Below are 26,497 nucleotides of genomic sequence, written 5' to 3'. Positions count from 1 at the left end.
AAATCGGTTTAACCTGAAAAATTTTAAATGCTGTGAAATTTAATAAGTAGAATTAAATTAATATGGTTATATAGGATGTTTATATAGGCCATCTCAGACTGGGGGGAACTTCAAAGGGAGAGAGATTCCCTTACTGCTATTGAAGGCCAGATAGAGTTCTGGCCAGAACTGCATTCAGGCTGACATCTGCACTGTACTGAATTTCCTCAGGAATTATTTGTGTGTGCGCAGGAAAGCTTTATATTGGTAAACAACATTTTATTTAGGTTTACTTATGTTCAAGTTCATCACATGATAAGAGCACGGTACTGCAGATCCAGGCTGTATTGGTAGAGTCCTAGTGGGTAGTCTTTTTTTCCTACTAAGATGTATCTATTAATTCTGAATTAATGTTAATAGTATCAATATTAATTATAATAGCATAAAATACTATTTTTGAGTTCAAGCTGTTTATCTTAGATGTGCACAGATGCCATAAATGGAGTAAGATTTACTGAGATAAAAGAAAATCTGGGAACAAAGGAAGCTTAAAATAAGCTTTAAAGTTTTTCAGATCTCAACAGGAGAGATGTAAGCAGTTGTTCTGTAGTCATTTCTCGTATCAGTAGAAAAAATGTTTTTATTACAGCATTTGCACCAGTACAGAAGAAGGTTCTTCATTTTATATGTGTATTTTATATATACGGGGTTTGGGGGTGAACCTGCAGGAATAAAATGAGAATGATGAGTACTGAATGTTCAGTATAAACATTCAATGTGTATTATCAGAATAGTACAAGCCTTTCCACTTTGTTAATTTATAAGTAAATTATAATACAAGATGAGCTGTTTAAATGTTTATTATAGCAGAATGTGCTCCGTGGTCAGTTTCAAACAATGTTTACAATTCCGTTCTTTAAAAAAAAGTATCATGGGCTGCAGACCCCTGATTTGATGGTTCAGACCACACAAGGTTCAGTTCCCGTGAAGGAAATCTGTGGTGTAAACTGAACAGGATCGTGCCCTAACCCTTTGCTTTATTAGCTGTGAGCATGCTCAAGTTGCTAGAGGGAAAACTAGTTTGACTTAAGCTGTTTGTGTGTACAAACAAAACATTAATGGGTAATTTCTTAAGCTACTTTTACACTTCTCACAAACACAGTGCTTTTTTCATCTCTTTAAATATTAATACAATTATTTTTCTCTTTCTAGGGTGAAAATCCTATTTACAAGAGTGCAGTGACAACTGTGGTCAATCCTAAATATGAGGGAAAATGAACACTGCTTGTATAACTTCACACACTGTATGCAGCATAGCGATTTTGTAGTCACAGTAAAATAGATTTAGGGCAAACTGCAGTGATTTTACTAATTCATTACATATAGGTTTGTTTTCCTGTGTGAAAATATACCATATGTAATTTTTTTTTTTTTTTTCAAATAAAAGTAATCGGTGCCAGAGGTCTGACAAAAAAAAAAAAAACCTTGAGACTGTGTAGCCTAGTCAGCTAAGGTCACTTGGTGCCTTTTTGACCTTTTCCACTCCCATGCTGTGAATCTAGGTCTTCTGCAAGGTGCGATACTGCTGTGGCATGACTGGGAGGGAAATGGTTAAAACAATCAGCATGAGGGCTCTGCCTAGCCATTTAGTATTAAACTTTTTAGCTTTACAGGGAAATCAGGGCTTGAGTTTGCAGATATAATTAAACTCATGTAGCATGGAGCTGGTGGTTAATCAGTCTTCTATTTGCTAGACCTATGATTAAGTATATGGTAAGTTGAGTAAGTTGGAAGCGAGCAGTGTAAAAGACTGAAATGTGTGCGCATACTTATTTTTAATTTGTAAGTTGCTTATTGCCAGGTTATGGTTAAAATGAAAGGGTTTGAGAAGAATGTTAAGAAGGGAAAAATAGCTTTAAAACATGTGCCATTACTGAAGAAGTTGCTGACTGGTAACTTTGCTTGGTTTTTCTTTGTAAATTCAAGCCCTGGGTGGCGGTATCATGCATAAGTACCTTACCAGGACGTCCTCAGAACACATAAGGGCCTTACGTGATACTGTGTCTTTATTCTGTAATGTTTCCTTGGTTTAAAGCCTGGTGCTTTGTCACCCTTCTAATCTTTTTAACATATTTGGTTGCAGTTCTTTTTGTAATATTTTTGTATCAACATGAGCTTTTTTCTCTCTCTCTTTTTGAGCAGTCTTAGCTGTAAATTTGCCTTTACCCTGTAGCTAAGATTGCATAGTTTGTCATGTGACATGAGTCGCACATCATTCTTGACATGTGCCATGTATATTTGCCTCTGACCATTCAAACTGCATCATAGTCATATTCTTGTTTTAAGTGCCTTTTTATTTTAACAGATGTTCACTTTTTACAGTGCTATTACTGAAGTTATTTATTAAATAAAAGTACCTTAAAATACTTAAATCTCGTCTCTTTATCTTATAGAAGTTGATACTATCCAAAAATCTGAGAACTGTGTCTGTTTGGGCAAGAGGTAATAGACATTTTAATAATGCCAAGTATGTCCTTTAGGTCAAGTCTGAGAAAAGTTAAGCAGAAGCGAGCTTGGGTAACAAATGTTGGCTGTTGTATAAAATTCACAAAGGCCAGGGTGCAGCACAACGCTCCGTGTTGTGTACGTTGCCCGCTGGTGTAAAGCCCCCAGGCTTTTGTTGGCACGTGTGCTAAAGTAGTACGTAGTTCAACAACTGTTCCAGCAAAAGGGCTCTTCGGTTAATGTTGTTTCACAACACAAAACAAATTGGAAATATTACTGCATTTTGTAGCAAAATAAAGTCTTCCAAATTTTTTTAAGTGTATAATGTTCTGGATAGATTATCAAACCCACCTTGTAATTAAATACATTCCTGAAGTATATTCATGGAATCTGTATGAGTCTTTTCTTTTTTTCTCTCTAACTGTTGGTGTATCAGGTTATACTGAGAAGCTACGGGGATCTGTTCCAAAAGTCCCTTTCAACCTTCATCTGAGGGCAGAAGGAGCCTGGTTTCCGGGGTGGGGTGGGGTGGGGGCATTGACAGAGAGCCTGGGCTCTCCATCTCTCTGAGGGAAGCAACCGGAGACAAAGGGATCCAAGGGGCAGCTATGAGGTGAACTTGCTTGTCTAAGGCCACTTGCTGGAGGGCCCACCGTCGGGTGGGGTGGGGGTCTGTGTGTGTGCAAGGGGGTGGTGCAGCAGCCGCTGGGTAGATGCAGGGGGCAGCACGGGAGCGTGGAGATCCAGGGGCAGCTGCTGGATACCCTGAGCGTCAGCCCAGCTGCGGGCTTGGTGGGCACTGTAGAGGTGTCTGTTTCCCACTGATGGACCTTCATTCAGATCAGCTGGAAAGGTAAAGGGGAGGAGGCCTTTGCTCCTGTTCATATCTCTGTGTGCGTGTAGGTACTGTGTACATGTTCGGGGAGACAGGGGCTGTCTGCGCATGCTTGCTGCGAGGAAGGTAACTGCGGGCTGGGCCTGGGGACACTGAGCTGCTGCAGCCTTGCTGCTCTTGGGCTATGGGATCTAGCAGCAGTTGGTGCAAATGAGAGCAAGCTTACAGAGGGGAAGAAGCTGTGCAATAATTTAGCCTGCTGTCCTTCATAACAAAGTCCGCAGTACTGCTCTGGATTAGTCCTTGCATCACGAATGCTCTTTCTTGTACTGCCTTTCCAACTGGAGGAACCACAACAGCCTGAGAATGCTGCCAAACCCGATCACAACATAAGAAACCGTAAGAGCCGCACCTGTATGTACAGTTCATTGTTCCTTCTGATACCGACTTAACAGAACTGCAACGTGACTGTGGCCGTGAAGGAGGCAACTCTGTTTTGGACTCTTGAGTACTTGCCTCCCTTCCTACTGCTTTGGTCAATTCCCCAGCGCTGCTGAGGATTTTCAATTGCTCCATAAGAAAAGATTCAGAAATTTCCCTAAACACATTCTGTATTGCTTGTCCATGCAAACTGTCTTCATCAGAGAAAAGGCAGCTTAAACAGGATAATTTCTGAATTTTATGGCTGTTAGTTTTTCAATATTCTAGAAAGATTAATCCCAAATTTCTGTTTCAGATTGTATCGGTCCCTTTCAGATCAGTCTTTCCCAGACTGCACAGAACACTGGAATCCTGAACTAACTGGAATTCATGTCACACATGGCAGGATGCTGACCTTTGGGAACCCTGATCCCGATACAGCATAACCAGTCCTGAATCCAGCATATTTTTAATTACATGTGCATTAACCTGGTTCTGTCCACTCATCTATGTTACATGTTCTATAGTTTCCTTAGTGAGTCTGATTTCAAAATGCTTTTGTGGCTTTTCACAGAGATGTTCCTGAAGGTTTTGAATTCAACTGGCCTGTTAAGGAGAGCTTTTTTTTTTTTTTCCCAAACCCTTGTTTAAACTGGGTTTCCAGTAGCCACTTCCAGCCAGATGGAAGCTGCTTAATATCTCTAAGTGAGCAGTTGCTTAAATGAGAGAGAACAGCTGGCATCCTACAGTATCAGATTCAAGATACTACAAGTGTCACAGAATGTATGATTTGCTTCAAAGCAGGATTGGATGCTCTAGCTAAGAGAGATGGTGTAGTTCAAAGATGGTAAAATTTAAGTGCTGGAAAACAGAATTAGTTATGAATCCTTCCTGGCTTATAAATACTGACCTCAGCTACTTACCCTGAGTTCTGCAAGTTGGTGAAGCAGTGAACTCTTACACAAATACCAACAGATGCACAGACTCAAAAGACTCCGATCCCACACAAGCCAGGTATAAGATCCCAATAGTATATCTGTTTTAAAAGAATTACAGTTAATATACAGAATATAACCATAGTCTAGTTATCCTTAATCCATCAATTTCCCTGATTATTTCTTTATGGCAGTTGTTAATAAAACAAAGTTTCTTTCCTGAATTGAAACTATAACAGCAAAAGTACAAGTCAGCTAAAGAAAATAATTCTCTGTAATCACGTAGTTTAACATCCATGAATAGCTTCACTGCGGTGTGTTCAGCCTCTTGCCTTAAACTACCGTGAGGCTGCTTGAAGCCTAGTCCAGAGCACAAACTGAAACAGCCTCTTAGCAGTCTTGAGCACCTACACAGAAGGGAAGCTAGGCTGATAAATATATACTTCCCTTGGGATTCTGATGTTTTTCTTTCCTTTTCAGCACAATTGCACAATATGACCATTTTTTTCTTTTCCATAACAAATACAACTTTATTCTAAGAGAAGCACAGAACATGAAGGGGGGGGGACCCCAACTTTTTTTAAGTAAAACACTCATTTACTGAAGTTTTGGCATTGATCAAGTAGAAGCAGTGAAGGAGTATGCTCTAGCTATGAAGCTCTACTATTTAGAGGGTGTTTTCCAAGCACTTCTGTTCTTCTTTCTGAAAAATCAGAATTGCTGCCAAAGCAGTTATCTAGCAGAAGGAAAATATTTATAAGCAACTGAACACAAGTACCAGAACACAGAGCGCTGCAAAGTAACTAAAGCGAATGCTCATTAACGATAATAAATACATTAGCCTCGATCTCATTAAAAGGGGTAAATTGCGGCTAGAAAAAACACTGTAGGGTATAATTTTAAATAACTTGAGGACATTTGGGCTGATCATTAATTTTAAATTAATTTTGAAAGCAGAATTTTTTAAAAGAACATAACAGTAAACTATGAAATTCATACAGATAAATGTAAGAAATAGCTTCTAAAATACAGAGAACTAAAAGTCAAATACTCCTTGTCAATGGAAAATTATCATAAATATTGTATTTGTTTATTCTTCATAGGATAGCTGTACCAACTTTCTCACCTTGCGTTAACACTCCATTACACAAAACATAAACCAAGTATTTTTATCCACAAGAGATTTAAGATTTTGTAGTAATTAATTAATATTAAGATATTGTAGATTCTTTGCTATGTGAAATCTCACTCTTGGTTGCTTGCCTAATTTTACATACTCAATTAGGATTTCCAAAGCAGACACTGATACACACTTAAAATTTAATCTCACTTTTAAGTCATTTAAAGAGTAAGACTTCCATTATCAACATCTTGCACAGCAAACTTGAATATTCTTTTACATGCGTATCTTTTTTTGCTATTTGAATGTTCCAAGCTGCATCTTCTTACCAAGATATTCCTTACCAGTTAAAGATGTCTCACTGCAAAGAATGAGTCAACATGCAGATGAAAGCATAGATGATTCTTCTTATATAAAAGGGATCGTGAATCAGCTTAGAATACATCTGTTGAGCACAGCCTGTTTTTTTCTTTTGCTCTCTGCTTCCTGAGGACACTGTGAACCAAAGGAGAGAACAGAACTAGTACACGGCGCTGCTGGCAGCAAGGTGTGCTGGCCAGTGTGTAACAGGGTGACTGTGGAGAAGCAAAGTTTCAGAGCAAGGAATGAATGCGAGTGATCAGGGGAACACCTGAGGTATGGAAGACATGCACAGAGGAAGGGTAGACAGGCCAAGGAGGAGCTGGAGCACATATGAAAGAAAGGGAAATCCGTCTGTTTTCCTTAAGTCACCCATGCTCTTCCATCTACACATTTGCTTTCATATCCTTTTACTATGTTATTTTGTAATTACCAGTGAATCTGTCTGTGACTAACTGGTTTGTTGTCCTATTCTCAACTTTCACAAGCTCTTCAGATGTTCTTCTTTTCAGCAATCAAAATTTATCCCTTCCCGATGACCTCAATATGAGCTTTCTTATAGAAAGTGGATGATATTTGTGTATATCTTAAAAAAAAAAAAATAATTACAGACAAGCTCTATAAAATGAAAACTGGGATACAGAACATGGAAATGTTTGTACTTCCTCGACGACACTATCATGACAATACAGAACACTCAATATAGATTAATCAAATCATTGCATTTCATTAGAAAAAGTGACTATGTTGTTAAAAAAACTGAAGATGAATGAACTATGTATTTTTTCTTATTTACCTTTACTGTTAGCACAGGGCAAAGACAAGTTAAAAAAAACCAACAACAAAAAGTGTGTGTCTGAAGTGCCATAGATTTTATTCGAGAAGTATTTCCTAACCAAAGCACAGCCCTAAGGACAATCAGTCACCCAGTCATGTTTTTTTCTGTGTAAGTAGCACAGACTCAGAATCAAGGCCTACTTCAGAGTCCTTTATTAAAAAAAAGGCGTCAGCAAACGGCAAGGCAGATCAAATGCATCCATTCTTCTAAACAAGTGGTAGTCTAAGAAGTAAGATGGGGTGAGGGATAGAATTCCTGGGTTTTTAATGAGGGTGCTGACATACCACAGTAGATGTATCAGGAACTCTGAACGGATGATAGCTGATAAGAGATTATAATTGCAAGACTGATAAAAACCAAACCATCTGCTACATTAGTGCCTAATTTCAAAGAGGGAAACTATAGAAAATAAACTCAAAGGAGTAGCTATAAACATATTTGGAGGGAGGCACCAAATTATTTGGGCAGCACAGAACCTGTTCAAGAAAGACTTTTGAAAGATCACACAAACAGAAGGACTGTAAACAGCCAGTGAAAGAAGCTGATCAAAGAAAGATGTCCTTGGAAAAGCTGAATTGCATTTAAATGAAGAAAATAAAAAAGAATAGAAACATTAGAAGTATGCTAAAGGGGATTTAGTGCCTCACAGAAGGCATAAAAACTAATAAATACATCGGAACAAGAAACCTGACACTGAGATATAATAAGGACAATTGGAATAGAGAAATAACAGAATATATAACTCATTCTTTGTTTCTATATTCCATGAGATATCCAACCTGAAATTCCCCATCGTGGGACAAATACCAGTGAAATTATTCAAACTGAAGTGCCAACAAAATATTTTAGAGATAAATCAACAAAAGGAGTAGCAGCAAACTGCCAAGAGTCAATGTTAATCATTTAAGAAGGCTTAAGGAACTCAAAGTCGAGTGCCGGATCTTACTGCCATATGAATGGAAAATGGCTAACATACTGTCTCAATTTTTAAGAGGCCCTCTGGGAGTTAAAAAAAAATAAATACAGAAGAGTTATCCAGATGTTTCTAATATGTGGACACATGACATATTGTGGAAGAGTCAACACAGACAGAGGGAGGTCATCTCTCACAAATCTAGACTTCTTTGAGGAAGTCAGTAACATGCAGACAAGGAGAGATCGTTTCATACAGCTGGATTTCCAAAGCCTTTCAGCAATGCTTTTCATCAAAGACCCTTAAAGAAATTTCCAGGGCATGTGAAGAAAATCTTCAAAAGAACACGTAACTATTAAAGACAGAAGATAGAAAACACAGCTTAGGAATTAATTACCAGTTTTCTAATTTGAGAGATGTCATTGACAGAGTCTTTGACCTGCTGGCCACACTCCTCGCAACGCAGTACAGGATACCATTAGCCGCCTTTGCCATGGGGGCTCATAGCTGGCTTGCTGTCCACCAGGACCAACAAGGTCCTCCTCTGCAGAGCTGCTTTCCAGATGGTTGCACCCCAGTGTGTGCTGCTGCCTGGGGTTATCCCTCCCCAGGTGCAGGTCTTGGCACTTCACCGAATGTCACGAGGCTCCTCTCTGCCCAGTTGCCAGTCTGCCTGGGTCCCTCTGAATTGCAGCACGACCACATGGTGTGCCAGCTGCTCCTGCCAGTTTTGTATCATCTGCAAACTTGCTGAGGATGCACTCTGACCCATCATCCAGGTCATTATAGAAGATGTTAAACTGTAAAGGGCCCAATATCAAACGTGGGATACGCCATCAGTGATTGGCCTCCAACTAGACGTTGTGCTGCTGATCACAACCTTCTCAGCCTGGCCCTTCAGCCAGTTTTCAATCCACCTCACTGTCCAATTATCAAACATACACTTCATCACCTTGTCTGCAATGAAGATACGGGAAACAGTGTCAAAAGCCTTACTAAAGTCAAGATAACATCCACTGCTCTCCCCTCAGAAAATCACATTCATGCATTTAAACCAAGGGAAACGGTAAAAATCAACCATACCTGTATATATTCAGTGACAAGTTCTGTTTGTGACAAACTACCTGTTGTATACTCAGGAAATAAGGTACAGACCATCACCTTAATGCTCAGGAACAGTTCAGCAAAACATACAGAATAACTAGGGATTACTAGAAAAAGAGTAAAAAGCAAAACAGAATACACTGTCAAAAAAAAAAAAAAAAGAGTGGTGTGACTAAATCTTGAATATCACTTCAGTCTCAGCCTTCCCAGCAAAGATACAATAAAACTGGAAAAGACACTGAGGAGGATGACAAAGATAACAAAAGTTGCATACCAGTTTCTGTACAGGGAATGATTAAATACAAAGGGGTTTCCAGCCTGGAAAAGACAACTTAGTGAGGATACCATAGTGACCTGTCATGAGAGACAATGGAGAAAGTGAATAGGGGAAGACCAGAGTGATCGGACAAAGATAGTTTCATGCTCAAAACAAACATAAGGTACTTCTTCCCATAACCCACAATTAAGTTGTGGAATACTTTGACATGCTGTGGATACCACGGATTTAAAACTAATAGATAAATTCAAAAAAGAATTCATCATGGGATATTAGCTACAGAACATAGCAACTATGGCTTAGCTTGAAATTGGAGATTATTCTGGGAAGAATGATAAACTCTTCTCTACACATCTGCTTTTGAACACAGATGGAGAGAGGGCACTGAATTACGTAAACCTTCAATCGGATCCAGAAAGGTTAGAAACCTTTATAATTTTTTTGTATTTACTATTCATGCCACAAAATTGGCTAGCTGCAAGTGCCTGAGCTTGTTGCAGACCTTTCCAGTTTGATTCCAAGTTGGTAAGCAAAAGCTTTCTTCTGTTACCTCCTGCATTTTCTCTTCTATCACAAGAGAAATACTTTGTAGCAATAATTAGAAGTAAATTACATTACTATTTCAAAATCTGATTCAAAAAAAAAGACTTATTTCAGTAAGATTGTCTGGCCTGCTACTTTGTGTTGCTCTAACAGGCACAGCAAAACATCATTCCACCCAGAACAGGGAGTAACAAATTCTTTTTATTTCAGGACTCTCCACTGATGTAGAACCTAGACCGCTTTTCCATAAATCTCTCAAACAGCAATAGGAAATCCGTGTATGTCAAGAGTTCTGGGAGCTGTTGCAGGAGAGACCTGGCAGAACGAGACACTTCACTTTAGTCTAATACATCAGAAAAAAATATGCTCGCACTTAGCAGTACTAGTACATGACTAGGAAAACACTGCCAGTCCACTCCTTCATATTCTGTTCTTTCATGTGAATTTGATTGCCAGAACAGAAAATCTCACCATTTAGATGTAGTTTATAGACGCTGGGATTTTGTAAACCACCTATAATTTGGAAGCATCCAAATACATGTAACTTTCTATAAGAACTGGTGTTTTAGTGAAATGAACCAAGTGCCAATCAGTTTAATCCCCAAACTAAAATGTGATTATGCTCCTGTCTGAAGCATTATATGCAGTCAGCAAATAAGAAATAGTAAAAATAAAGTTTTATGTCGATTATTGCCTTTCAGTAGCATCTTCATCCATACAGGATCCAGAGCACAGAGCCCTCCCTGTGTGTGGGCAAGTATAACACAGTTCAGCAGTTGAAGGATACCAACAAATAACAGGGTTTTATTGGACCCCATTCCTTGTTGAAACTGGATCACTGTGCAGTCAGAAACCTAGAAATCTTTTGGACAGTTGAAAACCGAGGAAGGCATGATACTCTATAACAAGGTAATTTAACACATTCAGCTTCTGCTGAGCTGCTGTCTTTGGCTTAGGCACCTCAGTTCTTCATGAAACATCTTAAGTGCCAAAGTAGGTAAGGTCTGACTTTTGCACAGAATTCAATCTTCTATATAACGCTGGCCATCAGAATTTCCTCAATTAATTCCTTTTGAGGTAGAAAATTAAAATTAAGGTAACAACCTGTTTTCATTTTACATTGGTAAAGAACACATCACAAAGCTGACAAGTATTCAGCTGGAATACATTTGACAGAACAGTTAATTCCATATTTATCTAATTTTGTGACAAAAACATCTTTCTGCAAAACTCTAGTGACTTGTAGATCTCAGCTATGCCAACCCCATAACTGCTATTAATAAATAGGGTAACTTCAACACCACTCAAAAAAAAAATGTCAGTTTGCATGTTATCTTCCATAAACCAATAATGAATGACATCAGTGATGTTTCCTTCCCTTAGTTTTCTATTAATATTGCCCTGCTAAATTATTCTATCCAATGTTAAGCTGATGTATCCCATATATCCTTTTAAAGCACTAGCACAACAATAGCTCCATTACAGCTTTCTGGACATTTCTCACTGTTTCAAGGATTACTATAAATTAATATTAACTGTCCAAACAGCTCCTTGATCAAGCTCATTTATTCAGTATCTTTATGAGACACCCTTCAATCAGCTAATGCATATGCAGACTAGGACACTAACTATGCCGTTGTAGTACAAAATTTTCAATCTACAAGTTTAATATTTCTTTCCCATTTTCTGAAATATTCCATTAGTTCCATTAGAGTTTAATAAAACCTGGAAATCTGATAGAAATTAGTACAAAAAACTTTCTGAACCAAGTTTTTCCTGCTCTCAGAAAATCTTTCAAAGTTTAAATCATTTCCAAAGATATTCTCAGAATTTAAGTCTATCACAATTTTATACCAAAATGGTTTCTTACAACTACAATATTTTATCATCAAATTTCCATAGTAAGTTTATATATTACAATTTCACTAGTCACGTAGCAATGCAGGTAGTTATTAAGAATTGTACTTAAATATAAAACACATTGCAGCTGACACCTTGAACCATAACACTGTTTTTTTGGAGGCTTGTAAAAACAAGATAGCTGCAGCTGAATAGAGAAGACGAATACAGCCCACAAGCAACATTCTGCAGCTTCAGTAGAACCACAAGAGCATAACACAGCAATGGCTACAGCAAAAGGAACACAGAAGAAAAGGCTACCTAAATTAGCTCTGCCTTCTGTGCTTTAGAACACAGATCTTCAAGGAACTTGGCTGCAACATCCCAAAATCAAATTTTAAAACCTAATTAAGAACTTTATGGTAAATTTGATTAATGTTAAAATTACTTAAATACATATTTGGATCATTAACTATTGTATTTCAGGTTTATTAATTAAGTACTGAATTGGGAAGAAAAAGATTGAGGGATCTATCAAAAAAGAATTTACAGTCTCCTGATTTGTTTGCCTATCTTGATAGGGCAGAAGACTCTTGAGTCTAATTATCTTCTATAGTGTGTAGATCAGTTCAGAATATTAGCTCATGCTTCTTCTATGACTAAGAAACATAATCATCTAACATATTTCAAGTCAGACACAAATTATAATAATATTTTCATTTTAAAAGTAGATATTTAGGCATCCATCCTAGGACTGTCTACCAAAGCCAGAATTTTTATACATATAAATGAATGTACATACAGGGCCTCACCCTCTGAGCCACATATGCTTAGCTGATCTGCCACAGAAGTCTCCACTTGCTGCAGGTCTTTCAATTTCACTTCCAGACTTGCAGCTAAAACCATTTTTAGCTCATATCCCTTCCTCTCTATAGAAAATAATAGAGTATTCAATGTAAAGTTTTACAAGCTCTTATAATAGAAGATTTTAAGCTACGGTGTTGATTGTTGAAAAACTGCTTTTGCATATTCACAGTAAATACATTATACTAAATATTAGACACGGTAATTACTCACAGTTGTTTTAAAAGTATGTAAACTGAAGGACAAAACCATTCTGTAAACTGTTATGTATTATCACATAAGATATAATGCAGTTATGTAACACATGCTCTCTGTACAGCTGAAGGAATAAAAGCAAGTAATTCCTGCCTGCTGAGACTTACAACTTTGATAGAATTTTCCGATTATCGTGATGATCTAGTGTTGCAGACATAGCTTAGAAATATATTTTTATGCACATTCAACTATTATACCCCTAACTTGTGAGTTATTTCAAATATCTTTTCTTTAAAAATGCCTAAGTAGCACTCAGTCAAACTAAAGTACAGCTCCCCAGTGTCAGAACTTCAGTCAATGACCATTTTCACCTTTGCAATAATAGATATTCCCTTCACCTTCTTACTTTTTTTTACCTAAGTCCCAAGCAAAGGAATTCTAAACATTTAAATTTGCTAAAATAATTTCCATGATTATAAAAAGCTAGTCCTGTACTGTTAAACCTGAAAGATATGCATGTCTCAGTGATTCTACTCTACAGACACACAAAACTGTTAGTGAATAAATAATACAGTATCAGACTTCAGCTGTGTACTTACCATTAGTGCTGCCTGCTTGGCTAGCTGCCAAAGCCAGCGTTTCCTGCGGGTCTTTCGGATTTGGTTCCAAAATTGCAAGAAGTCTTCTCTGATTTGGTAGCTCATTTAGTCTAGTATCTGCAGCAGATACAAAATATCAGATTTATCCAACTATCAGTTTTTTCCAACTGAAATATTAGTTGGAAAACTACATTCATATATTTCTTTTAAAAACCGCATCTTACTAGATTGATGTTGAGCCTAAAATTTACTTTATATTGGAAACAACATCCACAATATAATAAATTATTAGCCTATATGTGAGTAATCTTTAAAAGAAATGGCTAAGCCTTGAAAAGAAAATGCTGTCCTTTGCTCACATTAAATAATACAAAAATTAAAAAGTGCATAGGTAATGAAAAACAGTGGCATTTTTATTATCTTAACCCTGCTCTCCTGAACGTGTTATATCTTAGATCTAAGCTCTTCAAAACAAAGATTATCTTCTTGTTTGTATCACAGTGTAACTGTGATTCTCATTCCAGCCTCTAGGTCATAATATCCTATTTTCCCATCTTGCACGTTACAATGGAAGGAATTATGGTCAGACATAGGACTGGGGGTGGCTTCCTGACCCTAATTGAACCAGTCACAAAATTCTCATTAACTGCAGCAGAGTCCACCGTAAATCATACAATAGTATGAATCACCTGGCTCCCGAGTGCAACTTGTTGCCCCCCTCAGGGGCTCAGCTGCCTGTGGTCAAGGGCAGCTCTGGTTTGATGCAGCTGGGTAACCTGGGGAGCAGACTGCCGTGAGAAGAGCTGTGTGAGTAAGTTGTGAGAGGAGGGTCTCTTCTCCTTGCCTTGGGAGCTGTGGGAGCTTTCAGGCCCTTGCCAGAGCTATGTTATAGGCATGACTTTGCCTGGCCATAACCTCACTGATCTTGACTTTGGACTTGTCTTGTCATTATAGATTTGAGTGACAGTCACTGGACTGTTGACTGAACCTGGTTGCATTTACCACCCCTGTTTCTGACCCTGACATGCTGACTTGACTTCAGATCATGTCTCATCATTTTGGACTTCTCTTGTGACCTATACTGTTATATGATCCTAATTAAAATAACCCTCTGCTTGCCTGGCCCAGCTACGGTGGGATTGTGCCCTTAGTGAAGATACCACCCCCAATCATGTTGTTGTCATCATCACCTCCTAGATGGCCTTCCCTCGTGGAGCAGCCTAGTCATGCCGCTCCCTGACATACATCATCTCACTCTCCTCCCACCTTTTCCTTCTTTTTTGCCTTCTTCCTGTTTTTGATACCATTGATCATTCTTGCCTTCCTGGCATTTTACACTCGCTAGGCTTTGAAGATTGGTTGTTTTGCTCCAGTTATTTTCAAGACTGTTCTTTCAGTTCATCTCTTTGTGAGCCTTTTTACTCTTTCCCCACTCTCTCATTCCCCAGAGCAGTGTTTATAGCCTTTTGCTCATCTTAATGTTCTCTCTCCAAGCAATTTCATCAGCTGACACATCTTCAGCTGTCTCTCTGCTGATGACTAACAAGACAAGCTCAGCATCATTAATTGTTCTTCTAGTAATATTCTCCATCTGTCCTTCTCTTTAGTTATGTCATTTCAAGGTTTTAACAGCTTCAACTAAACTTGTGAAAAAGAGCTAATATCTTTCTTTCCAAAAACTAACTTTCTGGATCCTCAGGTGCATAATCTCAGGACACTTTCAAAGTTTTCCTTCACATTGCTCCTAATAAAAAAACCCACACATGCCATTTTGGGATCCTGCTCTACTCAAAATCCTCTTCCCATTTGTCCAAACAGAAGCGGCCTCCTTCCAATCCTTATAAAATGTTATAAACCTCCTTATAAATACACTTTCAGTTTGCTCATATAACAACCTTGCCTCAGCACCATCCCATCTGAATTCTTCCGCCAGCTTCCAGTTCTCTTTGACATCACATTTGACATCCATGTGATCTATAAATCTACACCTTGAAAAAAAAAAATCTTACATTAGATAAACTATAATTAACAAGTTGAAGAAATAACTGTGCTAGTTTTAAATTAGCCAGATATGTACAGTAGTCAATTAGCAGTAGTGAAATACCACCAGCAACAGCAATACTGAGCTTCTTGCCAGCTCATGCACAACTTCATGGGTTTGTGGATAAATATTCTTCCTGTTCTTCTGTATAGCTCTACAGTTCCGTCATAACATATTCTTTCGTTAAGCTTCATGCTTATTTATATTTTGTACATTCTGCCAGTATTCCCAGTCTTGTTTAATTTGTTTGACAGTCTGTCATCTATATATCAAATAATGTAAAGTCTTTTAGCCTACGTGCGTTTAAGTTCCTCTTAAAATAATTCTGTGTTTCATGGCGTCTCCAGTAACTTTCACTTACATCTGTTTCTTCATCTTGAGACTGGGAGTTGCTAAAGCAGTAACACTTCTTGAATAAGTTCATATGAGGTGTTAGAGTAAAATAAACAGGGATCTAAATAATAGAATACAGATCTCTACATTTATGCTGCATTTACCAGTACTTCTACCCATTTCATTATCTTCAAAAGCTTCTTTGTCTTTCACATCTTCTATACCTAATGACAGCTTAGCAGCCATGCTGTGCAAAAGCTCAACTGTTCTCTTCGTAAAGATAAAAGCTACTCAGAAAGGCGTTCAATAGAGACAACATCTAAATAATGCCCAATGCTTTTCCTCTAGAAACTGGCACGTGGTATTTTCTAAAAAGAGTGAAGTGAACTTTCTGTAACTCTTCAGAATTAGACTTTATTGCATTTCTTGCTGCAGGCACGTGCATTCCATAGTTTCATTCAGCAACGAATATGTACCAGCATTTTGGCCCATTTTGGAAAGCGCATGCATAGCACGGATGTAGTAGTTTTGTCCCCACATTAAGATTTTAGATTTTGCTGTAGAATATCCTTACCTCATCCTTTATTATATCATCTTTATTAGCCATTTTATACAGATAGATGAGGAACTGGCACAAACTTATGGTTTTATGGAGTTGGCCAAGTTCCAGTAAAGACTGCGGGGGGGGGGGGGGCGGGGGGGAACCAAAAAAAACCCACCTTCACTGAGGGCAAACTCTCAACATCCTCAGGAAATGTTTAATGTTCTCTTACCAGGCCCCTACACAATTAGCTTTCCACTTACCAGTTTTCAGGTCAGGTTTTGCTGGTGAAAGTGTTGGTGCCTGTTGCATTTTACTTGACTTATTAAAGGAAGTCTTTCACCATTTAAGAGAAGTTTTATCTCATTGGGAATGTGACAAAAGCAAAAAGTTACTTCAGGAAAACACATAGGCCTTAATCTAGGATACAGAAAAAGAGTAACATATTTTACTTTGAACTATGTTCTATATTTAATTTATTTTTATATTTAATAGTATTATTTTTGGATGATAGTATCTTATATATAAATACATATTACAACTTTTATTATCATTTATATTAAAGCCCCTGCACTCTCTCCTGTTAATGTAATGGAGCTTTAAAATAGCTGAAGCAACACTAGTATAAAACACATTCAAGTTTATGTTTATTGCTAATCTGAAGATCAAAAAAGGATTAATACATATCATATTTCTGTTGTTTATTTACCTAAAACCAAGACTAAGTTTTATTACTTTACAGCAAACTTATTTGCAAGATGAGAATAGGTACACAACCAAGGAAAGGTATCTGAAGACAGCAGAATCATTATCTCTTTTTACAGAAGCAAAACCTGAAGTCTGAGGGGACAGGGATGAACAAGTTTGCAAAAGGTTAAGAAGTAAATTAGTTGCCAATATGGAAATATCAGTGCAGCAGTGAACAATGTCCTTTTCTGTCTAAAAAGACTGTAAACACACATGGATGAACTCCAGTTCTCCTGGCTAAATATCAAAGAAGATGATTTCATTAACTTGTAGAATTTAAAAAATTTGTTTATGTTGCCATATGGTTTAGTGCATAAACAATAAGCACATAAGGCTGACAGTCATTTCACCAATTGCATCACAAACCTCACCCGGGTCAGGTGTGTCTTATTTCTAATAACCCTGAAAGTTCCAGTATTGATGATATAAGACAACGTGATCTAGTTATTCAGGGGAAACTGACTGCTACAGAAAATAGCCCATAATGTTTTGTGAAGTCACTTTGAAAATAGTAATTTCTATTACAGGGATCCTACATTATTGTTTTTCTAGATCTAAGTAAACTATGGGTATTCTCTACTTGTGGCATAGGCTCCTCACCTGATAACTGTTGCAAAAATATAAGCTTTACTTGTGTAAATATTCCCCACGCAGCAAAAATTTTTAAATAGCAGAACACATTAATACACATAAATATTAATCTTCTATTATATTTAACAGTTATTTTAAATTCACATTTTCTGCGTGTCAGCGTGACTGAATGTATTTTCATATAATCAGCTCCATCAGAAATATGTTCATTGGTATAACAAATTCCCAGAGAAATGTTGCTCAGTACCATTAAAATACTGGATTTGGGAAGTGTATTCCAAGGTCTCTGGCAATCTTGGTGCAATGGTACTAGTTACAATCAGACACCCTTCTCTCAAAAGAAATGTTAAGGTTTTCCTTTGACATCCACTACTTCTTTTTAAAGTCCATGGAAGACTTTCTTCTTCAAGTAAGATGGTTTTCAAAGTTACATTCTAAAATGAAAAATAGTAGCATTACCTTATATTTTTTGGTACTATTACAATATTAATCGATTGTTAAATATTCTTATTTTAACATACCTAAGTCCTGAATAAACTCATTCAAACTATAAATTAATGAGCTATTTTTAAAGAGCTCAGAAGTAATTATTTAATTTACTAAAACTAATTTCTAAACACATGATGGAATAATAGTCCCCTTTTTTCTCATTTTGATTTACTCCCCAAATTCACAGAACCTAATACAGAAATTAAGTTCCATCTTCACTTTTTTCCATCAAATTTTTCAAGACTGAAAAATATCAAACCAGTGAAATGCTGACAGTTGATAATTTAAAAAAAAGATCTTTAATATCTTGAAAATTACAGAATATATATAATCTTTGTGTGGGGACTTAGAAGGTGCGTGTTTTGAACTACGGGAGCAGTGCTGGACAAAAAAAGAGACCTCTCATACAGCAGTGCTGGAGAGAGTATGTCGTATCCCACTGTACAAAGAAAACCAGAGATGCTAGAGGTTTGCTGTAGCATAAGGCTGCTGCCATAAAACCCTCTAGAATCATATTCATCATTTCCATATAGCTAGCATCCATGAAAGCATTTTACTCCAAAAATATGTTATTGATTATATTTTAACACTTTTACAAGATAATCTTATATATTCCAAGTTCTGTGTTAGGTTTTTATTTGCTTGCCTCACGAGATTCTTGTAGACTGCTCTCAAGTCAAAATACTGTAATGTAATAATATAACACTCAAATACATTCCACTACTCCTTGTGCTACTTTGTGCTACTGTCATGCAGAAGAACTGATGTCCAAGACAGAAAGTCTTTTGATGCACAAGTCCCCAAAAGTCAAACATGTTGTGTTCAACTGCTGAACTTTAATTTATGAAAGCGTTATCTGCTTCACTATAGTTTAGGGAAGCAAAACTCATTAATATATTCCAACGTGGGAAATAGAAGTACCCAAGAGCCATATAGATTATTTTAGAAATATAAGAAACACTTTGGTTCATCTTTTTATCTTGATTCAGTTCCTTTATGTTTGTATTTTCATTCCCCTAAACAATGAGAAATGTTGAAGTGAAACATTTTACAATTTCGGCAATTTGACAAAACTGAAATAAGAATAGGACAGATAAGAGCACAAAAGAATCCCTTCTACTGCAATCAATTTCTCCAAGTTTAAACAGCTACAGTTCAGGTTACAAACAAGACAGTTTTCACAATGAATGAAGCTCTGCTCAGTGTTAATTGTTAACAGATAGAGAACACTGACACAGCAATAGTCCAGTAATAAAAAAATACTAAATTAATCTGTCCAGTGTATAACAGAATTGAAAAAAACTCTGTCCTCATTTGCCTCCATGTCTTCTTCCAAAATATTTTATTACTATATTAAGTTCACAAAACAGACTTTAAGATCGGAAGGGAAGAAATGCAGTATAAATTATCAGGTACTATGGCCACCAACATCTTGGAAAATAAGTACTTCAGAGTTTAAAGTTATTTCTTCTAAAAATTATTTATTGTTATTTGGACTGAGGTTCACTTATATATTTCATTTAGCATCAAAACTGATTGCAAAAGTTCTAACATATCATACACTTCCAGCCAGTATTCCCTCCGGCGCATCACAGTTCCCTGCCTTCTCAGTTGTACTACTCAAATGATTTGTAAGGCTATGGTCTGAAGTGACCTATATTTTAAAAAAAGAAAACTTTGCTGGTTCTGCTTTTTACTACTGCACTGAACTCTGACTAGTCTCCAAGGCACACTGAAAAACCTTACCATCTAGCTCCTTCCGACTAAAAAAACACCAGAAAAATACATCCTCCTTGCTGTAGCTGGACTAATTTGATCAGTTTTTCCTGTACTGAGTTTCTATTTACTGTAAAACAAAGGGAGTTATCATGGTTGATTCTTGAAACTGTATTAGCCAAAAAAAAAAAAGGGAGTCTTAGAAATGTATGATTGCTCTTCAGAAAACGACAAGCACAAGTATGTCCTCCCATTCTCCTTTAAAAGCACTATTTTTTTCAAGACTATGAGGGAAACCTGCTAGAAAGCTGGATGGATTTAGAATTTACATGACTGAAATACAAGGCTTTCTATTCAGAGATGGAAGAAAGAAAAGAGCTGCTGAATGCTGACATAACTCAGAACAATCATTAGCGATGCTGTAAATTATACTGACATAATGTACTTTCCTGGCAGAACCTAAAGTGCTACCTATGAGATCCTGGCAAAATCATCACCTCTTTTTATCACATTTCATCTGCAGCAAGTGGATAATAACATTTATCCATCTTTATACATGAGATTGAAATTATTGTATGGATCAGTCCCGTAAAAGCCAAAGAACTAGCATGCAGATGCAGCAGTTTTCTCTTGTCTTTCTGAGATTAGTTTGGGTGAAATTCTTGTATATTTAAAAACTTGGGTAGTAACTTCTCTTGATGTTTTAAGGAGAAATGTGATAAAGTTGAGAAAAAATAGTCTGCTTCCAGTATAACTTTTCTTAGCAACACTGAACAATTTTGAAAGAAATTATATTTTTTAACTGGAGTATTACCTAAAATGAAGCCATACTGGTAATGAAAGAGTCGGTAAGAGCATGGCCATGGTAATTTAAATTATATTGGTACTATCTTTGTCATTCACAGTGAAGAACAAACTGTGGTCCCTGGGCCAACTGAGGAGACTACATTTAAGACTAGAATCCTTCACAGTACGCTGGCTGTGTTCATACTTCCTAGGAAAGGGAATACATCCTGTCCCCATACACATAAATATGCACCACGTTCACCACTCATTTGCCTCATGCACAACACATGAACATGCCAGTAGTCTTCATGCCAGGGGGTTTTGCTTGACATGTCCTCGGTGACTGTTGCTCACTTACGAGTACATGTCCTAGTTCATCACCTCCTACCTCTGGGCCAGACTAAACCTCCAGAAAGGGCCATCTAAGCCATTACTATGAGGACAGTTAGGGACATCCTGGAAGAACCAGCGCTACTAAAACTGCAGTAATAGGAAGAGATACTTACCAGTGGCCTAACCCTAAGTTTCTGGAATTGGGCTGAGTCATGAACACTACAGTAAGCTTCCTTCTGTTCTGAGGTTTTGAGTCCCAGAAGACTCATTATAGCTTGCTATATCTCAAATGACTCAGCAGCAAGTGTAATTTGGATAGGGAGAATACTTGCACACTGGGAAGGAAAATCCCATGAAGCTTCCACAGTCCTTGACTTTCACCAGCAGGCAGTGGTGCCAACTGGGGCAAGACCACTGTGGGCTATCTGGTGATTTCCCAAACCCTCAGAATGTCCAAATCTGCATTCATTACCAACACCAGTTACATTGTATGGGCCACTTCTCTGTGAGACTTGGGTCAAATGCAGAAAAACAGTCACATTCAGACCTTCCTAAAGTCTGGTTCCTGCGTCCCACTGAGAAACATGCTCACAGTTCATTTCAATCCTGAATTTCCTCAGGGTCAAGACTGAGCTGGAATTTAATTAACTGACAGGCAAGTAGAAAAGTCACCAAGGATAAACAAAGGTAAACATGATATTATAAGTGTGGAACACTTCAGTCTGCCTGACTGGTTCATGTGAGCCAACAATTTCAGAATGGGATCTCTGCACAGTGGGGTATTGCTGTTATTACAAGCACCCCAGGCTTCTGCACAAGCAGATAAGAGCATAATGTCTGTGTTCCCCCTCCAGTTCGGGGCTATTTCTGCCCATCAACCAACAGACAGGTCTCCAAGGATAATGAATATGCTTAATAGTGATATTGCAATTTATAATGATTGTTCCTGAAAAATAAATCTTAACTGGAAATAGTTGGATTTTCCATCAATTCCTCCTGCCTTAAAATACCACAAACAAATGTAAAAAAAAAAGGAACACACAAAAACTTATTTTCTGTTTGTTCTTGCTGCTGTTGACCTTTGCAGCATTTTACCAAATAACAGTGATGTTGGCGCCTCACTAGTATGTTTAGAATACTGCATATTTGTGTGTTCAGATGGACAAGTTGCAAGTCTTGGAGTCTTTTCAATTGTAAGAACTAATTCCTTAGGTTTATCCAACTCCCCTTGCTCCTGAATGAGATCTTTTTCTTTTAACTTGCTTGCTGAAACCCCATAACCATTACACTTCTTTCTCTCTGCTAATCCTTTTCTTCATAGTTTAAGATCTTTTTTTTGAGATGGTGCTGCAGCTTCTTCAGTTTCTTCCATTTCTGCAGGACTTCTTTTGTTTATTGCTGGTTTCCCTCGATTGACTACTGCCAATTTCTTTACTAATTCATCAGCTTCATTAATAGACTCGATAGTAATACTGTACAGCCTTCTCCATTGCCTTCACTTTAAGTTATTTTTTTGGCCTTTCTTAGCTGAATTTTCAGCACCTTTTTCACAGCAGTGTTAAAAACATCAATACGATCCTCTTCTGCATTTTTGTAACTAATGTTTGTATCCTGAACAACTTGTGTATTGAATACAAATAGATTTTGCTAAGTTTAAGTTGCTTGTTAGCATTTGTAGCTTCCTATTAAAGTACTTGTTGTAAGATATTGGCATTAAAATTATGTTGTTGTTTGGGTTTACTTCAATGTATTTAAATACTTCCTTATGCCCTTTTCAATTGAAGTATGTTCTCAAGTACTTTAAATCTAAAGATTGCTTAAGCTTCAAGTCAAATATGCACTTTAATATCTGTAGCGCAGCTACAGCAAAGCATCTTTAAATATAAAAGTAATATATAACAAGCAGTTAAACCATTATTCAAAGCTTTTCAAATAGCAATGAACTGAATATAGAAGAGTTGAATTAAGCTTTTATAAGAAGTTACTGAAAAATTTCCCCAAGAGTTTAAAGATCCCCAACTTTTAAGTTAAAGCTCGCTTAATACATTAAAATATAGCCCCTTCCCTAAAAAGAATTCTACAAGTTACAAAATAAAAGCTAGGAAAGACAAATTAATGTTCCAGCAGATAATTTTGCAATTCTTTTAAAATATTTATATTGTAAAATTTATAGCACTTAGTACAGAGGGGACAGACTGATCAAACTTCCATTTCCTGCCTCTTTTTTAAGCTGCTATATTTTAGCAGTTTGTTAATGTTTTCAGTATACAGGACGTATTTTTCAATGTTCCTATATTTTTAATTGGCAAGTTGCAATCTTGTATAAGATTATAGAGAATCTGTAAGATTAATCTCATCCAGCTTCCATGTCTACATTTGAATTAGTCTCCAATTAAATTTGTTTGTTCTTTTAGTGAGTGGAAAGAAATTAGTATTTCTAGAACACCATTCATCTCTACCCCAAAACAAATACTTGAAACAGTTCAGATAATCAGGCTTTTCTAATAAATGATTTATCTGTTAACTATAAAAAGTTTAGTAGAGCAGCTCAAATACAAATGTCTGTGTGACTGACCTCTAACGTTAAGTGAGATTTATCTCATATTAGGTTTCCCTTTTCTTTGAAAGGGGACTAAAAAAAAGTCTACTACAGTGATATTACCACCCTCTAGGAACTTCTCCTTTTCATTCCCCAAATTTAAAAAGTGTTGATCCTTGTAAGAAATGTATTAAAAAAGAAATACAAGCCAAAAATAAGACAAATTAAGAGGAAAATAAAGGTTAATTTCCCTTCTTCAATTACATCTTTCCAAAACTCAGATATTTCTTTCATTGCCTTATCCCAGACATACTCACACCTGACTGCAGGATATTTTGGGGAAAATCCTTTTTTCTTTCCTGGAAACATCTGGTATTGTTATAATTTTTCAAGGATACCAGATTACCACAGGAATGATATAAACTGAAATGGCAGTTAAGTTTCTTTTAGAATCTGTTAACAAATGCTCTTAAAATTAAGTAAGATGTGTTTCATACTACTGAGAATAATGAAGTGCAGAGAAAAGACCTTTTTAGATAGACATGAATAACTAATTTTTCTTCTAAAACTGACATTACAAACCAATTATTTTCCCAACATAATAGGAAAGTAAAAAATACTGATTTAGGAAATACATTTTTGTGGATATATGTACTTGTAATGCTCTTCCAACTCTTCCTCAAGGATATTTTTTCTCTCTTGCTTGCAAATATTGATTTGATAGGTAAAAACAATCTATCAGATACTGTGATTTTTTCATGTGTACCTTTGGAATCTAAGCCCACCTTGTAATTGTTTCAGAGTGAGCAAACATAAGTTAAAAAAAGTATTTAAATCCAATACGATGCTCCTTTGGTAAGTGAAAATCATAGTGTAGATGTACTAATTACAGCAATGCCTTGGCAAACAAGTTTACTTTGAAACATCTAGATTAGGTTTTACTGCAAAGAAAGCAACAGCTTTGCCTGAAGTAGAGACGCATTTTAAATTTGGCTTGAAACAGTTTTGTAGGTAAATGGATCTGTAGAGATTAATATCTGAACATACACTGACACTAATCTACAACCATTTTCATGTAACAATAACAGCTATGCTGTTGCAGAGATTAGAAGTAATCCTATATTAATGACCTGTACTGTCTTAGATCTGCTAAGTGACTTCAGGTAATTCACATAAGCTCCCTATGCCTCAGTTTCCCCATCTGTAAAGTGAATATAATAGTCTTCAACTTCACAGAAATGTGGCAACATTCAATTAGTATTCTTAGGATACTCAAATACTACACAAGCCATAGATAGACTATTTTCTAGTTTAACATTGTTATGTTCGTACATTGAGGATGCTAATGAAAAACGCATCCACAGAAAAAGAACAAGCAACAGTGAATGGTGTCTTTACAAGCTCCCTATGCAAAACCATTTATGCTATTATAGAGAAGTAACACAAGCATACTGCTGTGCACATAAATCACAATGATAAACATAAGTGACGCTAATTAAAAGCATATTTAGGATATATATAGAATTACATTAAAAAATCAACAAACAGAACAAGAGATGACACACTACCTGTGTGAAAACACTTTTCTCATGGAAGAGAAGTGATCCTGGAAAGAACTTACCAGGACCTGAAGCATATTCAAGCTGTTCTGCTTCTGTCTACAATGAAACAGTGAATGTCTAAGCGAAAAAAGTTATACATGTCCTAACCACAGCAGGAATCAGATACTATTATCCATTTTTCCTCATTCTCTGTGTGATATATATAGTATATTGGGGAGCACATCACATTTTTCATTTATTCCTACCTTAGGATTCCCTTCTTTGAGCAAAATATTACTATTTATTGTCAAAAAGTGCTACATGAAAGCAAATTATGAAGGTTGTCTGCATATATGTGGACAACATATCTAGACATCGGTTTTCTCCAAATGACTGTCCATATGCTTATTAACAATGCAGATTATTTCAAGTACCACCTTCACAATACATGCATGTTACCAGAAAGAAGGGCTCAAATTCCTAGGAAAAATATAAGCAGCAAGCCTTTACAACAATATTCTACTTGCTAACTTCAGTTATGGCTTTCAAAAATCTCAATGAGTAGAGCTTTGACTGACCCAAATTTCTCGTTTCCTTAGAGTCAAGGACAGAGGAATCACTGAGGCTTTGGCAGTTGTTTGCCTGGAGGGCATACTTGATGAGCAAAAGAAGCATTCTGAGCATCTGGCAGGAGATGGAAGTATTCTGGGCATGATCCGAGTGATCGCATAGAGGTACTGCATGCACAGAGCAAAATCAGAATAGGGCAACATGAACAGGTAGCTATCAGCAACGGTACTTCTAACCACCACTCGGGTTGCCCACATTGTCTGCTGTCTACTGAAGACTGATCACAAGCAGATCGACACACACACTTGGCCTTGGGGAATGTAGGCACACCTCTGTTATACTGGGTAGTTGAACAGCAAACACCAAGGAGAGCAGCCTACTACAGATCCATCTGTTCACCATGCTCACTCAACGCTACATGTGAGGCAGCAGCATCACATATAACAGCTGTCAAACAGAAAATGTAGAAAAGGGAAGAATAACTCACCATACCTCAAAAAAGTATTTCCAAATCTTTGCTAAGTGCATGGCTTTGGTAAGTTGACCAGTACTGACATTCCACTGCATGTGTGTGCAGGACTAAACAAAAGAGATTGCCTACTTACCTGTCGCAACACTAGCAAACCAGCTGGCTGCAACAAGGTTGTTACCATCACATACCAAGTTAACTTCAATAAGTAGTTAGCATGCCTTGCCCCAGCAGGGCCACCAATCCCCCACAAGGTCTCAAAGGTCCATCTACTGTTTGTGCTGTTCCTTCATACTCTTCAGGCCAGTCCCTCTGCTGCATCCTTCTCCTCCCTCTGCTTCTTCCAGGACTCTCTTCGTTGGCTACCCTTCATACCCCTTAGAGCTATTTAGCTACTTAGCAGGGACCAGCCACAGCTGCACCTTATCCACATCAGCCAACCCACCGCCCTGAAGCCAGCCCACAGCTGTGTATT

General features: G+C 37.1%; 1 protein-coding gene and 1 long non-coding RNA gene across 7 annotated transcripts in view; one reads left to right on the top strand and one right to left on the bottom strand.

The window, feature by feature from the left end:
• ITGB1 (integrin subunit beta 1) overlaps positions 1–2,864 on the top strand; it is a 45,225-nt gene extending 42,361 nt beyond the window's left edge. For all 3 annotated transcript variants that reach the window (XM_056335259.1, XM_056335260.1, XM_056335261.1), the window contains exon 16: positions 1,192–2,864. In XM_056335259.1, coding sequence (XP_056191234.1) covers positions 1,192–1,257 — 66 coding nt within the window. In that variant the 3' untranslated portion in view covers positions 1,258–2,864. The remainder of the gene's footprint in view (positions 1–1,191) is intronic.
• Positions 581–26,497, bottom strand: LOC130147714 (uncharacterized). 4 transcript variants are annotated; one of them, XR_008821306.1, is made up of 7 exons: positions 25,011–25,400; positions 16,505–16,661; positions 13,327–13,443; positions 8,303–9,363; positions 6,139–6,289; positions 4,663–4,775; positions 581–701 (listed from the first exon to the last, which is right to left on the bottom strand). It is a non-coding gene; the product is annotated as an uncharacterized LOC130147714 (long non-coding RNA). The 4 variants fall into 4 exon arrangements; XR_008821305.1 differs by having other exon boundaries at positions 8,303–13,443; positions 25,011–25,411; XR_008821307.1 differs by lacking the exon at positions 8,303–9,363 and having other exon boundaries at positions 25,011–25,396.

The sequence above is a fragment of the Falco biarmicus genome, chromosome 4 (genome assembly GCF_023638135.1).
Source record: "Falco biarmicus isolate bFalBia1 chromosome 4, bFalBia1.pri, whole genome shotgun sequence".
NCBI lineage: Eukaryota > Metazoa > Chordata > Aves > Falconiformes > Falconidae > Falco > Falco biarmicus.
The sequence above is the reverse complement of the archived record's forward strand: the minus strand, read 5'-3'. Positions and strand labels throughout refer to the sequence as shown.